Source organism: Dermacentor variabilis, chromosome 6 (genome assembly GCF_050947875.1).
Source record: "Dermacentor variabilis isolate Ectoservices chromosome 6, ASM5094787v1, whole genome shotgun sequence".
Classification (NCBI taxonomy): domain Eukaryota; kingdom Metazoa; phylum Arthropoda; class Arachnida; order Ixodida; family Ixodidae; genus Dermacentor; species Dermacentor variabilis.
This window is the reverse complement of record NC_134573.1, coordinates 106152349-106169928: the sequence shown is the minus strand read 5'-3', so window position 1 is coordinate 106169928 and position 17580 is coordinate 106152349. Positions and strand designations below refer to the sequence as shown.

General features: G+C 46.0%; 1 protein-coding gene across 1 annotated transcript in view; it reads right to left on the bottom strand.

Moving 5' to 3' along the window:
- Positions 1-3002: 3002 nt before the first annotated feature.
- The window catches only part of LOC142586252 (lipase 3-like), a 37343-nt gene continuing 22765 nt past the window's right edge, over positions 3003-17580 (bottom strand). The window contains exons 8-9 of the mRNA XM_075697501.1: positions 11792-11860; positions 3003-3872 (exon numbers count right to left, since the gene is read on the bottom strand). Coding sequence (XP_075553616.1) covers positions 3606-3872; positions 11792-11860 — 336 coding nt within the window. The 3' untranslated portion in view covers positions 3003-3605. The remainder of the gene's footprint in view (positions 3873-11791; positions 11861-17580) is intronic.

Sequence of the window (17580 nt, the reverse complement as noted above, 5' to 3'; positions counted from 1 at the left end):
TTCACGCACTTTATGGTTATGATCAACCCGCTCAGATCTGTAGTGTGGATGAAAAATGTACTTCTCCATAGGAATAGCAATGTTATCGTAATATATGTTATGAAAAAATTTAAGCCTTAGCTTTCTTCTTCTTACTTCTTCTTTTCACTCCCGAATGCCTTTTACGTTGGAGAAATCTTTTTTTTACCTTGCCGATTTTGACAGGTAGCCTATAATCGAGGGGGGCTAGATTCAAATAAATGTAGTTCGAATTTTCTTGCAAAGCCAGGAAAGAAACTAGGGCTGCAGGATGGTCCTCTAGGCCACTCATCTGTCTGATCCACCCCTGATAGCTAGGCACATCATCCTGGTAGAGGTACTTTCTGCATAAATGGCGAGCATATGACTGCACCAAAAAGAAAGAAAAAGAAAAACATTTTTTTACTAGCTTCCTACAAGAAGTCGTTGGTCAACCTCAGATCATTTACCATCTGACTTTGCAATATTTACATGAACATAACAAGGTGCTGTGGCAGGCAGGATGACCTTTTGGTAAAGATTTCTAAAAAATGTATTTATGATTATGTATAATGCTAGTTATTTGCATTGCAAGTGTGCCGAGCACATAAAGGACACTGCAGATGGTCATTTATTCGTTTTTCTTGCTTGTGAAAATTTCTATCCAGACTTCTTTTCATCATGTTTCACTGGTTTTACAGTTGCTTTAATATGCAGGTTGCTGGTTTATTATATAAAAAAAAAAAAATGCAGGTTTACACTTCCATTGCTTATTGTTGCATAATAATGCAAGGAAATAGCAAATCATGTGCTTTTAATATTAATGCAAATAGCGTTCTATGCCTACTTTAGCCATTTTGAGCTTATCTGTCTGTCCGTCTGTCTGTTTCTTCTCTTATGCCAACCCAGTGGTCCAAGTTGTCTAATAGCTTGGGCCAGTAGGCACAGGCTCGTGGTCGTGATGTCATGGTTGTAGCATCGCCATCATTCCAGCTTTGTCATCCAACACTTCGCATGCCGTCGTCGTCACACCATCGTCGTCACACCATCGTTGTCATACAGTTGTCATGCATCTGTTGTCACACCGCCATAGCGATGCCGTCATGGTTGTTCAGTCTTCGTCATTCCAGCTTTGTGATTTGACTCGTCATGGTGTTGTCATCACGCCTTCTGCCCCGACCAAGTTGTCCAAGATGTCTAATAGCTTGGTCCATTAGGTATGCATTGTGTTCATTCCAGTTTTGTCATCCGACTCTCGTCATGCCATCATCGTCACGGCACCATCATCACACAGTCGTTGTGATCGTCGCGCTGTCGTTTTATCATTCTCATTACTTCAGTAACATCATCTCATTGTTGTCATGCCTTTGTCGTTCCATTGTCGTCAATATTTTTTCTTTGTATTGCAATCATACTGTCAGTGAATCGTGATTACCTCGCCATTGTCAAACAGTAGCTATCATGCCTCCATTGTCAAACCGTCGTAATGCTGTCATGTTTGTGCCATCATCATCACTTTAACTTCATTATCTGACTCGTGTCATGCCATCGTTGTCACGCCATCGTCGTCATACAGGTTTCCTAATACACTCATTGTCATGCCATTTTCATCATACACTTGTCATCATCCCTTTGTCCTCATACCATTGTCATGCCAACAGAGTTGTTCCATCATTATTATCGTAGCTTTGACATTACACTCTCATCATGCCATCACCGTACTGTTGTGATGCCATTGTGATCACTTCAGTATAGTCATCCTATTGCCATGCTGTCGTCATACCACCTTCGTTGATCCATCGACATCATTCCTTGTTCGTCATTCTATCATAGTGGTGCTGTCGTCATTAAATCGTGATAATGCCACTATTGTCATGCCATCATTGTCATTGCGTCATAGTCACACAAAAGCTAGCGTGTGTTTGTTGCGATACCGTTGCCATGCAGTCATCTCATTGTCCCCATGTTGTCATCACCACATTGTCATCATTGTACCATCGTCGTTATTAATCTGTATCTTCTCGTGATCCCATCATTGTCATACACTTTTGTTGTACCATCAATATCATTCCTCCTTCGCCATTCCATCGTCACTGTGTTGGCGTCACACAGTCGGCATGCCTGCAAGCTCATAGGCGATCTTAGCAAGCTGGTACTATAGCAAAGTGGGAAGATATTTGAGTATGTGGCATATAGCTGAAGCAACGAAAGTCTCAGAATTACCATTATGCGTGTGAAATAAATGCGACTTCAGGAATATGGTCTGTTGCTATAGTACTCAATTGCTATTTGCCTTATCATCGACAGTCATCATGAGATGAGTTCTGCTGGAATTTTTTGTTACAGTAGGTTTTTGTTTTTTGTTACACCGTGTTCCTTTGGTTTGGGTTAGCTTTATTACGTTCGCTTAATGTCATCAAAAATAGAGGTGGAAAGAGAGTTGCCTTCATGCGAAGCACTCGACGCACGGGGCTCTTTCCTTGCGCAAAATCTCTCTTGGGTTCCACACAGGTGGTCACCATCGGAGATCAAGCTGTGGCCTAGCAAGATGCTAGCCCAAAAACTAGTTGATTCTGGTGTACAAGAATAGGGGCTCCTGTATGCATGTTTCGATGCCGAGATTCATTGCATACTTTAGAATGCGTATGTTAGTGGAGAGATGAGGCACCATCTGGGGTCTTGATTGTGCACAATGCGAGCCCGTACTGAAATAAGTGCGCTATCTCATGAAACTGGTGATCAGCATAAGGACTGACAGGATCTAAGCCAAAAGATTTATTAAACGCCATCAAACTCTGCAGACTTTAAACAATAAATGGTGGTGACCACTTAATTGTCTGTCAGCAACCAAGTACACTCTCGGTCTTCACTCTGAAGCTGTCGGACGAATTGCATGCAATGCTAAATTGACTTTGTGTAGCATTAGAGGCATGGCTACTTGAGATCCAATATCAGAACATTCACTGTATCGGTGTACTAAGACAGCGATATGCTACACCAGACAGCGATATGCTACACCAGGTGCTAGTAATGATCAGCGATAAAATGTTCAAAGGAGTCCTTCTTGAACTGAATCATGTTGGTAAAGAGCAAGGGCGCACAACATCGTGCTTTGCAGCTACTTTGTTCGCTGGCAGCCTAGTTAAGCACATTTGTACATTAATTGGTCGAAGTAAATGCGTGCCACGAGCCATACTTGCTAAGCCTAGAGAAAGGTTTGGCTCGGTTTAGTTTGCATAAAACCGAGACGTCATAATGTAAGCACTTGGCATTATGAGTGTGGCTTGCGCGTGCATGTACGCATACGCGTGCACATGATGTTTTTAATCTTCCTTTCCATGCGTTCTACCTGTTCAATCTGTCACACAGCATCTGCTGCCAACAGAATACTCATTATAGCAAACACCCTGACATGTCTGTGCAATGTACTCAACTTGTCCTCCTGACGTCCTTCAGGCAAATGCTAGGGATGTTCGCTGTACACTAGAAAGTGTAGCCAAATGATTGTGCGAGAGATGTCCACTGGACGGATTCAACAGAACCCTTGGATATCCATGTCCTGGCAGTGGATGTCTATAGGAAATGGACATCACTGGACATCACTGTGGTCACAGGGGAGGTGCCATGGCGTCGTTCCGATACTGTTCCATGAAGTGTATCATCTCGCCGTAGAGGAGCGCTGCCTCGTCGCCCGTTCCCACAACGAAGTCATAGTGTGTGAACCGCTGGTCGGCCACTCTGTAGAGACGGGCAACACTGGGCAGCTCCCTCTGCAACCGTGCCACATCCCATGGGTCGGCGTACCAGTCACCTGTGCTATGGTAGAGCGCCACGGGAACTCGTACACGGGACAGCTCGTACCTGGGCGGCCGCCACTGCAAAAACAAAGACACGGACAGACCATATGACATGAAAGAGAGAAATAAGTAAAGGAAATGCAGTGACGTTAACGAAAAAGTCCGGTTTGCTAACCTGTTAAGGACGTGTCAGGATCACAGTCTATCTTGCCAGCCTGTCGACCACAGAAAACGAACTAGCACTCTGGCTGTCTTTAGCACACACAGATTGTGAATAGTGTCCTAGTATCTTTTATTGTGACAGTGGCTGCAGTGGCCAGTTGTCCAGTGCCTCTAATGTGGTACACAACACCTGCCTCTTTGTATTATAATGTGGGCAGATGCACAAAAGATGTGCGAAGCCGCGAGCCAATGCTCTAGCACTGTCAGAATGCCAGCTGTCTGTTTTTCCATGGCACGTTTAAAGAAAAGGAGCAGGAAAAGCTCCTACTGATGGGCGCAGGCCACACTCTCTGCGTTGTTGGCAGCACAGGATGTCAGATTTAAGCAAAAGTATTTTGGTACGCCACCGTTGTGCAAGAGGTTGTCAGCAGTTCTTAGAGAAACACTAAAAACAACTACAATTTGGTTTGGCGTATCAAAACCATGACATGATTATGAGACGCGCTGTAGTGAGGTGCTCAGAAATCATTTTTACCACCTGGGGTTCTTTAAGGTGCACCTAAATCTAAGTGTGCATGAGCGTTTTCACATTTAGCCCCCATCGAAATGCACAAACACACCGTCTGCAAAGTAACGGGAAATACAGCTTAGAATATATTTAAAATCAAAGCAATTAGCAGAAATATACTGTGCATGAGCAAAAAAGCTATTTTCCAACAAAGTTGCTTAAGACAGCTGATTTTGCCTCACAGATACATGGCTGACGTGTGCCTTTGTGTTACTGGTTTTAGGATGAACTCTTAACGTCTTAGTGAATTTTATTGTGGCTCACATCATCAATGCTCACCCAAAGATAACGCTTTTGTCTTGAACACGCAGCTTTTATTTTGTAAGAAGCCTAGTATTTACATAAAGCAAAAGCACTTTATCTGTGCAAGCATTTGAACTTAATTTGCCGAAACGCGGTCAAACTTGTGCCTCGTTTTCCATCCAAATTTTATAGTACTCTTGCTGCATGGAAGAGGACGCTCACCATCCTGCAAGTCGTCCATTTTAAGATAGGTGTATAGTATGTGTGCGCAGCCAACTGCAAAACGCGAGCACCTGGCGACACCGACATCAAGGAAGGATTGCAAACGACCGAGAAAATGCTATGTCACGAGTTTGTGCTGCTGTCGAGGTGGGCCCTGTGAGCAAGTTTCTCGCCTCTTCGAATGTCCCAGTGTCTTTTTTTCCTTTTTCTCCCTGGTCGTGATGCTGACCTCTTTCGCCGCTGAGGGGCAGCACAAAAATTGGCTAAAATGTGTTTCGGACACGAAATAACTCGTAAAATGACCTGGAAAGTGAGCATGCCGTACAACATTGCGAGATATAGTGAATTGTTGCCCTGATTTTGACTCCCAAGCGGTCAGCGCAGCCGCCGCAACAATCGCCTCTGTGAAGCGGCTCGCCTGGCTAACGTTTTCTAATCGCTGGCAACGGCGTCGGGATAACTAATTATAATGTCACTTATGAGCGACATAAACGTGCAGATGTTGATTGTGTTGACGAATATAGGTGCTTCACTACGAGCTGCGGACGGGTCGCAAGTACCGTCGACTTCGGATCCGACGGCCAGCGAGCTAGGCCTATACATATGCCGTTTGCCAGTGATCGCCAGCTCGCCTGGCTTGCTCGTTCTCCGATAGGCGGCAGAAGTGGTCCGAGATAAGTGCTACGTTTTTGTGAGCAACATAACCTTGTTATTGAGACTCCAGGGCCTAAGTGTGAAGGGCAGGTCACATGGGAAGTGGGAAACCAGCAATCGACCATTGATTACTGTCTGATGACAGAAGGAATTCATGATAAGTTCAGAGAAATGGTCATTGACGAGGAAGGGTATAGCAGCACAGGGAGTGACCATAAATGCGTCATATTAAAAATGGGATATGTAGTTGGGAAAGAGAGCAAGAATTGCAAAATGGCCAGGCCAAATTTGAATGCTAAACAAATAACAAATATTGTCACAAGAGTCGAGGAAGAGCTTTGCAAATGGCCAAGAGTGGGAATATAGTGACCTTCTAAGTTTAATAACGACAGAAATATGGAAAGAGAAACAACATGTTCGTTACAAAGGAAAAAAGAAACCGAAAAGCTTCATGGAACAGGGAGACACGAGAAGCGATCACCGAACGACAGAAAGCATCCCAAGAGCTCAGGCAGACAAAGAAGGCGCAGTGGCCGCAAGGTGAAGTGGCCAGTAAATGGGAAATATACTGGGAGAACAAGTCTATGGTTCAAATACTGGTGCAAGCAAAGATAAAACTTGCAAGTGAATGTTGGTTGTCTGAAATACGTGAGAAAAAGAAGGCTGCACCTAGAATATTTTGGAACCACATAAAGTTATTAGCCAGGAAGTCAACAACAATACAACAACATATCCTTGACGGAGGTGGAAACAAACTGAAAGAGGAAGCAGCATTAAACTAAATCCGAAAAATAACACTCAATCTCTCCAATGCAACGAAGAGGTTGTATTTGAAGAAAAAATTATGAAGATCCTATACACTGTGGGAACCGATGCAAGCGAAGCATTCTGTGCTGGAGGCTTTGACGATAATTAGCGGTGATGTTGATGGCTAAAGCTTAATTTCTTCATCGTTAAGTCTAACACGGGAGTGGTAAGTTGATGTTAAATGTTACCTTGCGGGCACCACTGCTGTTTGTCTGCATAGTACACGGAACACACAGGGATAGGTGTTTGCTTGAGGCGTTGTTGTCTGCCATATTTCACAACCTCTGAGAGGGTTGAGCATAGTCATTGCCTCACATGGCACGTACCATTGTGGCAGAAGTATTAAACTTGAATTCTATTATCGGGCTGTACTGGCTGCATTATGAGGCACTCTGTAGTGGCGGACTCCGGATTAATTTTGACACTGTGATGTTCTTTAATGTGTCCCAAAATCTAAGTGCACGTGCATTTTCTATTTCGCCCCCGTCGAAATGCAGCTGCCGCGATCGGAATCAAATCCACTGCCTCTAGCAGTGGCACAGCCGCAAAGCTATTGCGGCGGGCACAGAAGTGTTGATGTGATGGTTGATCGCTTCCGTAGTGTCTCCTGGAGCCTGTGGTGCGCTTTAATTAATGCGGCTCTGCTTCTGCACGCCGTGCGCAGTTTGTCCACTTGACATATTTGCATAGTGTTTATTTTTTCAGAAATAGCAGCAACGTACTGTACCTTGAACTTAAGCTTATCCAGTTTCCCCGCCACCGCTGTCGTATAGTAGTGGGGTTTCCATGCCTTTTCACATCTCCTCCCCCCTCTGTTATATGTGAACTGCCTCTTCTCCCTCTCCTCCTTTCTACATTTCTATCTGCGTCCGCTCTGGCATGGCATGTTAATAGAAAGGGAAGCGCTGCAGTTTCTGCAATGCTTCTGAGGGGAGTCATGGGTAATTACAGCTGTCAAGCGTTGTGGTGATGGCCAGGGATCTCCAGAGGGCATTGTGCACATTCGATGCGGTAGGGTGAAAATGAGTTTCTCCCGTCGTCGCCTTTCCTCTCTTACTCGTGCCTCATATATATACATGCTCTGAACCATCCCCCGACGCGGTGGAAACGACAGCAGCAGCCACAGCAGCAGCAGCAGCAGTGGGAAAGTTGAAGGAAGAGGCAAAGAAAGCTTCACTTTAATATCGGGCTTAATCTCTCATACAAACAGGCGGGCACAGTAGTAGAGCAGCAGCTTCCAGGTTTATTTTATGCGGACGCTATTGTATTGCTAGCTAAGAAGCAAAGTGATTTGCAATGCCTGGCTAATATCTGTGGACAGGAAGACAAGAATTTAGGTTTGAAATTTAGCACTAGAATATCAGGTGTTATGGTATTCAATGAAAACAGTGAACAGACAGTGGAGATGCAGGGCCAGGAAATACCTTGGATAAAAGAATATAAATATCTTGGTATATGGATAAATGAAGGCAATAGATATATGGAAACACAGGAAAAAGCAATAACAGTAAAGGAGAAGTGAAATGCAGCCATAATGTCAGCCATAGCCTCACGCCGTACAATAGCACGTCTTAACCTTTTTCATAAGTTTTTCCATTCTTTGCTTTTTGACAATCCGTACATAAAAAGAGAACATTGCATTGCCTTCACCAGTCACTCTAACACATATATCCCCCACAAGCCCATACCACAACTTTTCAGCAATCATTTTTCCTGCGCACAACACGAGACGGGAATGGCCTGCCCACCGAAGTTGCCACTATCATCGACCCATTTGCATTCATGCGACTCATCTAAAATATCCCTTTGTTATCTGTAGTATCTTTCTTTGTCACTAACCCCTACTCCCGCATGTAATGTCTCAAGAAGAGACCTTTGAGGAAATAAACAAATAAATAAATAAATAATGAAGCACAGAGAGCTATGGGGATACAATAGGTACGAGGTGCGCCGGGGTATGTGGAAACGTGCAATGGTTCCAGGACTTCCTTTTGGAAATGCGGCTGTTTGCTTGAAATCAGGGGTAGAATCGGCACTCGATGGAACCAAAGGTCAGCGGGGTGCCTCTCATTAGGCGCTCACTGGAAGACTACGATTGAAGCTGTGCAGGGTGATATGGGCTGGACAAGTTTTGAAGTGAGGGAAGCTCGCAGATTGATAATGAAGAACGACTGAGGGATATGGAAGAAAGTAAATGGGCTGGGAGAGTTTTGAGGTATTTGTACAGAAAAAAAACATTGATTCATAATGGACAAAAAGAACTAGGAAGCTTACCAGCAAGTATGCAGCCTGTAGGGTTAGAAACAAAGAACGTCAAGTGGAAAGTCGGAGAGGCTGAAATAATCTCCTGGGTGGTGGCATTGGAAAAGAAACCTGCCATCAGTAACTACTTAAGAGGAAAAAACAAAATCGGGAAACAATTTATAAGTCAAAGGGAAGCTCGTTACTTTTCTAAGCGAGATCGAGATGCCTTACAACACGCACCTATAAAGCAAGATATAAGAATGAAGAAGCATGTGCTTGCTGCGGTAATGCTAGGGAAACGATGGAGCATGTTTTATTAGAATGTGAAGATATCTGCCCAGCGGTCAATTGAGGTATTACTGGACTCCTTGAAGTCCTTAATTGGGTTCAGCGAGAGCGCGGGGAAAGTAAACATGACCACAATAGAGATTAGTAAGAGGTGATTAGAAGATTGGTGGAAGAAATATAGGGCAACGACAAAAAACGGAGACGTGCAAAAACAAAGTTCACAATAGGGATCAGAAAATTCGGCTATGGGAATTGATCATGCGTTTCTTTTTCTTTCTTTTTTCTTTTCTGACCTAGGTATTAGGCAGTATAATAGCAAGAGCTTGGTGGTGCAACCCACCGCCCGGTTCCAAAGGGGACGCTCAAAACATCCATCCCATCCATCCATCTAGAGGCGATAGGAAGATTGGTGGAAGAAAAGTAGGGAAAGGACAAAAACTGAGACGTACAAAAACAAAGTTCACAATAGGGGGTTAGAAAATTTGGTCATGGTAATTCATCGTTTTTTTTTTTTTGTAATTAAAAAAATTTTTTTTCAACATAGTTAGGACATTAGGCAATATGGCAAGCGCTTGGTGGCGCAACCCACCGTCCCGTTCCAAAAGGGACGCTTATAACATCTATCCGTCCGTGCGCAACTCTGGACGCTTAGGTTGGACCTCGTTGAAGAGCAGCCAAATTTGCTCGTTCCATTTCGAGCGTGTCTGAATTAAAAAAAAAAAAAAATGTAGGACGCTTAAGGGGACTTCGCCTTTAAGGGTGGGACGCGGCTGCATCCCAGGGGTGCGATTTTGTGAAATCACACCCCCCTCCATTTCACGCTTCCCGACAACTGCAGCTTATGTAACCATAATGTTTACCGGGAAACACTGGCGGCGAACGGAGGCAAGCTTTCCGTTAGAAACGCAGCCTTTTGTGTGGCTTGATATCCTGTTATTGTTTCGCACTTTTAATATTTCGGTCTGAGAAAAGCTAACATAAAAGATATGCCCTGTCGGTGTTTTTCTTTTCTCATTACATTTGTTTGTGGGCTGCCGTTCTCAAAACACCGAGGAGTAACTTTGCAAAGAATGAAAGACAAGATATGATCAACTTTGGTGGTAGAAGAGTGGTTGGGTATGCGTGGTTCGGAATTAGATACGAAATTACTTTTGCCGAAGCGACGCCCGACGCCGACGCCGGATTTTCTGCGACACGAGGCCCTTAACGCTGTCGCGTTAAGACCCGCCGAGCTTAGAGCAGTCCAAGCCTGATGGTGTGCCGACTTTTACCCTGCCTTGTGTCCTGCTCCGGAATATGCTTCATTCTGAAAGCTCCCTCAACGAATGGTTGTGGCCGCACTTTCCGCGTCGCTGCTTTGTAGTGGAACCCGCCGTGGTTGCCAAGTGGCTATGGTGTTGGGCTGCTGAGCACGAGGTCGTGGGATCGAATCCCGGCCACGGCGGCCGCATTTCAATGGGGGCGAAATGCGAAAGCACCCGTGTACTTAGATTTAGGTGCACGTTAAGGAACCCCAGGTGGTCAAAATTTCCGGAGTCCTCGACTACGGCGTGCCTCATAATCAGAAAGTGGTTTTGGCACGTAAAACCCCAAATATTATTATTATTATTTGTAGTGGATTCAATCAAAAGTCATTGGCCAAGTCTAATGAGGCGGCAACTCCCGCAAGCAGGAAATAGTCGTCTCTGGACGACGAAAACGAAGAAGACGATGATGGCGAGGACATCGTAAAGCACGTGCAGGCAACGTTACCGCACGCCGGCGAGCGTGCTGGCGTGCGCACGCCAGTTTTGCGTTATCACGTGTCCAGGTGCATTTACATTCCGTCTTTGGCCCATATCGTTGCTCTCTGAAACCGAAACTTGGACTGGCATTTACAAACAAGACTCCAAATAATCACCTGTCGCGCTCTGAAGCCAATGATGTTTCGTGCCGTGATTACTGGGTCCATAGCTACTTATTGCCGCAGAAAAAACAAGATAGAAAATTTTTGCGTCAATATTCCTTTAAGGGAAACACTAAATCAGTTTAGGCTGATAAAGTGCTTTTTCAAGACTATATTTTCGTTAATTTCGCGGCAGTAGGTTTTTACAAGAAGAAATTAACGTGAAAGTTTCACTCGAAAGAAAAAAAAAAAGCTTGCGTCGAAACCTCAGCGCCAGTACGCTATTGTGACGTCACGGACTTCAAGTAATTTTTTTTTTAGCATTTGGGCCGTTGTGGCCCAGCAATGGTTATGGAAACTTGCAAATGCATCGTCTGGCTTCTTTTTCGGAAAAAAAATTTAGCCCATCTTCACCGACATAAAGTTAACTGGGCATGGAGCTGACGCCGTCAAACTCCATTATGTCACGGCTGCGTGGTGCGGGATTCGAACTTCAAGGGGCGTTGCCGCCTGTCTTTCGTCTTTTCTGGCTTATCACGCCTCCACTCATAGTAAGGGGGTCATTTCTTTATAAGTAGTAACCTCAATTTTTACTAGTAGTTTTTTAGTAGTAGCTAAATTTTTTTTACTCTTTAGTGTACCTTTAAATGACGGGCGTGGTAATCGGAGTATCTGACCGTTCAGCCCCATCAATGTACACAAGGGTAGAGTGATGAGATGGCCTCGAACAGAGTGTCCTTCATCCATATACCATTCGAGTGGCCTCGAATGTGCGAACAGATGAATACAAAGCTAAAAATGCAGTTATGGGCAGCCGCTGCTGATTTGTGTGACTGTCTATGACGACTTCGTCAATTCCGTCGACACAACACTGAAAGTGGTTCGAAGAACATCTGAGAGCCCATGGTTGTTAAGGTAACTTACCGTTCGGTAATTCAGTATGTTGAGTAGCATCCCGTAGTCGTATTTTCGGAAGCAGTTGCAACGTATAAGCTGGAAAGCAAAACAAAAGAAATAAGGTCGCAAGTTTTGCCCCAAAGGCGAAGCATCGACTGTGATAGCAAATTAGGAAACAGCTATACGAAGTAAAGACAGTAGTTTTATCGGCGTATAAACTCGGAAACATTCACTTACTAACTAAATTACCAAGCATAGTGTCAGCGCTCACGGACATTCGCTGTAAAAACGCTGGCGTGAGGAAGCGCGGCAGCAACAGCGAGCGATGTGACCTGCGTGCTGTATATCGCTGCAACGCAAATTGAGCGGCGAGAACACAGCACGCCCAAAAGTATGAGCCGGCGGCACACCTACACGATGCAGATCCCTTTCAAGGCAGGGCGCGCGAGAGACCGCGCGCGGCCGCAAAATACGCTGTTGTTACCCGAGTACAACGTACCCCCTGGGACCATCCGTGCGGCGGAAGACAGCGCGCGGCCACCCCACTTTCCTACCTAGAGCGCGCGCGATTGAGCGCGATCGTCGGCTCACCTCGGGCGCGGCCGCGCATTCCGCAGTTGCTGCCGAAGTACAATGCCGCCACCCTCCCTATCCTCCCCTCCCCACGGGCCTTTCGGGCGACGGAAGACGGCGCGTTCCCTGCCCGCTTTCCGTCCTTGCGCGCGCCAGATTGAACAACCGATCATAGGCTCCCCTCGCGCGCTTTCGCTCGCACATACAGCATACGGCACGCGGCGATAGTGTGACGATGCTGTCACGACGACGACGGCGACTGCAGAAACGCGCCTGGTGTGTCCATATAATTGCTTTCGCAATAAACAATGTTTTTCCATTTGTCTAGGACACGTTATAGTCGCGCTAGCGTGGTAACTTTCTCATGCCGAGCTTTTAAAGGGCCCCTGAAACGGTTCGGACAAATTTTGTAGACGCGTAGGGTACAGCTGAAGTTAATCATTCGCACCACCATTAGTGTGAAGCGTCTCATATTAAGAGCGCTACGGACGATTACAAGTTACCACCCTCCATAGTCATGCATTTTCTCCTCAACTCGTTCGCCGAGTGATCGAGGCTAAGCTCCGCCTTCAATGGCTCTGCGTCATGATGGCACGTCGTGTCGTCGACTTCCAGTTCTCTAGGAGCGCGCGCGCGAAGCCTCTCCAATCTCTCCGCCAGCTGCTTGGCAGTCGACCTCAAGCGAGAGTTGTCGAAGCAGCGTGCGTTGCGAGCATTCTGTCGTAGCGCCGAACGTGTCTAGTATTCCGGTAACCACAGACGAGCTGGGCGTTTCAACGGATGGCTGGAGCCATAAACTCAAGCTGACGATGGAACTATAGCGTAGACGTACGTGAGCGGCATGATCGGTCTGCACAGTCCAGTCACTTGTTGGCACAGAGCTTAACCAGCCAAACAATTAAAGCGCTAATATTGCTCTAACCAAGTGTAAAACATTTTAAACATATACGAAAACAACGTGTTAACGATTACATTCCTGCGAAAAATTTACACCAGCAGCAAAGAATACATTTCGTTGCTGCTACTATGTGTGGTTGGGCTCTGTGCCACCAGGTGGCTGCACCGTGCAGACCATTCACATTTGCGCTTCTGCTCATCCCGTGAAACAGCACGGTCAAACGGCCAGGTCCTGTCCCCTTGCGCTTGCGTTTACCCGAATAGCGAAACGCTATTGCGGTAGTAATCCTCCGGTGTAAAATGACGGTCGCAAACGCCAAATCCTGGCGCCGATCGGATAGCGGCATTCCGATGCGCATCAGCCAGTCTGCTCGGGTGCTGCCTTGCAGAGGGACACGATATCGCAGCTTGACATATTAGAGACTTTTAGCGTGTCCGATATTCCAGCAAACCGGGGCGATTTGGGCGGATTACCGGATGGTCGGGGGCGTAAACGTGAGTGGCCGGAGCGGTGCAGCCGCCTGGTGTTCTAGCGCTCAACCAGACAAACACAGAGCTAAGGAAGGAGGGAAAGAGAAAAGCAGAAGGCAGGGAGGTTAACCAGAATAACGTCCGGTTGGCTACCCTACACCGGGAAATGGAAAAGGGGAAAACAAAGATGACAGGGTGAGAGAGGACGGAAGGAAATTGCGGTGAGTTCGCTGACGCGTGTGGTCCTACAGAAATTGCATTAATAGTCATATAATTATGGTCGCACAAGCCCGTCGTCCTTAAGAAGCACAAAAGCTCCTTCACCGGTTTAAGGGCCGACGAGCGATGGCGGCGGTGTTCCAGCAGCACCTGCACAGAAAGGGGCCGATAGTCCAGTTTTTGGAAAGCGTTGGCAAGTTCTTGTCTTTCTGGGGCATATCGTGAACTGTGGCACAGCAGGTAACCTACTTTATTCTGGTTCGCTGATGGTGCAAATTTTCGGCAGCGGCGTAATTGTGTTCACAATTACGCCTCTGTCGAAAACTTACACCCCAGCGAAGAAGAATATAGTAATTGGCTCTGTGTTTAGGTGGTTGAGCTTTGCACCGCCAGCTGGCGCCACCAATCTGGCAGCTCACGTTTACGCCCCTGACCATACGGTAATCCGCCCAAACCGCCCCGGTTTGCCGGAATAGCGGACACGCGAAAAGCCTCTATTGCCAGTAGCTACGTTTGCAGCCCACAACGCAACAAAGTCGAATCACGGTGCTCGCGAAAAGACTGAGACCGACTTTGACCACGGAGCTCTCGTTAAAAAGGAGCACGTTGTAACACAAGCAGACGACGCTTGCTGTGTGCCGGAAGTGCTTAAGTGTAGTGAGAAATTGTTCTTGTGAATTATCTTTCTGTTTCTTTTTATAGCAACAAATGAACTAACATTCCAACTATTACAAAAACAATTGTTCACCATAAAGTTGGAAAAATTATTGATGACGCGCCCTGGGCAGCCAATCGGATAGCTTGCCCTACTAACGTCATTGGGGCAAATGACGTCAAATGGGCAGCGGTGGCTTAAAATTCAGCCGAGCGATGTGCTGTGATCGGCAGCGATGTACATTTTTATAACCTTATAATCAATTACACGCTTACGCGGAGCACATTGATACATCAATTAATGATCAGAAGGACCTACTCTAACGACTCGGTACGTTTGTACAAAGTCGCCAAAATCGTTTCACGGTCCCTTCAAGATAATGGTGACGCTGGAGTGTAAGGTACAAAGCGTAATCTTAGACTGTGAACTGCACTCATGACCGAGCCAACGAGACGATGCTGTGACGTGGATGGACATGCGGTGTAGGAACTCGTGCACTTGCCTAACCGAGCATCTCGTTGCTGCAGCGCCTGCTACAGTTCCCACTGCTCCGACATCACATTGCTTAAAAACAGAGTGTAGAAAAACGTGTTGGTCATGGATGCAACACAGGTATTCTCGGCTGTCATATTTTCGCAGTTACGGCAAACTTGTTTCGATGCGACTCACGGTTGTGGACTTCTGCGTAAAACTTCAAGTATCGTGTGCACGTTCAGCATTCATTTACGTTTAATTTGTTGTTGCTAAGCGACACGGATTGGCACTGCATGCATGGCGCGTTGATCACAGACGTGTGCCAAACAATGCTGTCAAAATCAGCATTGGTGCACCAAAGGGTCCCAACGCGAATTTTTATCAGTCTTGTACGTAATTAACTACATGCAAATAATTACTTGTAATCAATTACATTTCTTGGCCATTTTCTAATTCAACGATTACATTTTTTAGTCGGTAACGCTCACTGTAGTTCAGTTACTTCTTTCAGTAACCAATTACGTGTAATTAGTTACGTTATTGACTCGGGAGCTCAGTATTTCTTTCTCCATGTTAACGGCTGCACCAGATGTTGGCCGAACAATTGAACCGATGCTGTGATGTTCTTCATAGCGAAGGTCATTTAAGACGTTATTTCCAAGATATCATCTCTGGATGATTTTTACAGCTTTTCATCGGCCTGACCGCGGGAGTGTCTTCTTGAAGTCGCAGCGACAATGAGGCACTGCGCGTCACAGAGGAACCAGATGCTGGGCAACGACAATCTTGCGCGAGATCTATGTCCGTACGTTCTAACACGTCCCGTCTCTCAGCCCACATATCGAGCGAATTTTCGGTGTCGCTGTTGATGTCTTCACGACAAATAAGAAAAAAAAAATAAATTATGGGGTTTTACGTGCCAAAACCACTTTCTGATTATGAGGCACGCCGTAGTGGGGGACTCCGGAAATTTAGAACACCTGGGGTTCTTTAACGTGCACCTAAATCTAAGTACACGGGTGTTTTCACATTTCGCCCACATCGAAATGTGGCCGCCGTGGCCGGGATTCGATCCCGCGACCTCGTGCTCAGCAGCCCAACACCATAGCCACTGAGCAACCACGGCGGGTGCAAATACGAAGAAAGGTGAACAGTGAAATTATTTGAAGCAAATTGTTTGCAAAGATAATCAGTGTATAAAGGTCTGCAGAGGACGCACTGAATGTGCCAGGCCAGCTCGTTTTGCTTGCGGTGTCTCTGCAGTGTCATTAAAGCTTCGAAGTAACGTAGAAGTAATCTATTACTTTCGTGCGGCAGCGATTGGCAACAGTAATCAACAAGATTTTTGAACGAAGTAATTGCCATTGTAATCGGCTACTTTTTTTTCTGGAACGTGTACAAGACCGTTTTTTATACACTGGAGGTTTAAAGCGCCGTCCCCTCGATCGTCCTACCGTAACGAAATTTAGGAAGCGATAAGTAATACCGGAGAGAGGAAGTAATAAAATATGACCAGGCGATGATGTCAGGAGGCCAGCTACCCTTACAGAAAAAAAAAAGGGGGGGGGGGGGGGGAGGGCGCTGCTCTCACAGTATTAACCGGCGTATACGCAAGCGACATTTCTCCCCTGTGTTTTTCCACACCGGACTTGATAACTAAGACCATGTTTACGCCAAAAGCGCTTTCCTTTTTCCCTTCTATTACTTTTCTCCCTGTTTGACGGCACGGCTTGGCGTACGCCGAGTTGCTGTCTCTTTGTGCGCTGCATGCTCGACCTGTGACGTGGCGGGCATGACTTGTGAAGGCGTCCTTGCTGGCGACAACGCTGGACGTTCTGAGAATGGAGGCGCGTGGGCTCTCGTTTGAATTTCCCACTGTTTATGCGGCGTACATATGTAGAGGTTTATTATTTGACATGTGCGATCACTTTATGAACTACGTTAAATACGCACCGAGCTTGTATTTTTGCAGTGCACACAACTGGCGAAGGGTCCGCCGTTATGGTGGACACTTTGTAGCGTGTGCCCTGACTAAACATAAGATTTCCATTATGCAGACTGAGAAATTCATGGTAAATGGCTGAGTCGCAAGAAGCAAACTGCGACTGCAGTGACTGTTTTACGTTCTATCCGTGCTCATTTAGTTAGAATAACATCAGGTCGTGCTTTTTGCGAGCGACCGTTATTGCTTCGTACAATGCATGCCATCGTCACTGCTTAGTCACGAACACTTTTTATAGCGTCTTTAACAAGTTTCAGCTCTGCCCAAACTGTGAGGCACTGAGAGCGGTCTTCACGCTGTGTGGTGCAGTATCGGTTTGAGAAAAACATTCGCAGTAGCGCAGGAACATTATCTTTTATGAACCACGGCTATCGCTTCCCCTTATTTCACATCTCTATTATTACTGGCCACTGGAAGTGTTTGACTCATTTCACCTTAGTGCTGGTTTATGATTTTAGAACTGACTGCTGGGCTAGCTGGTATGGATCGCATCTTTTCCTTTTCTAATTTTCAGCTCCTCATGCG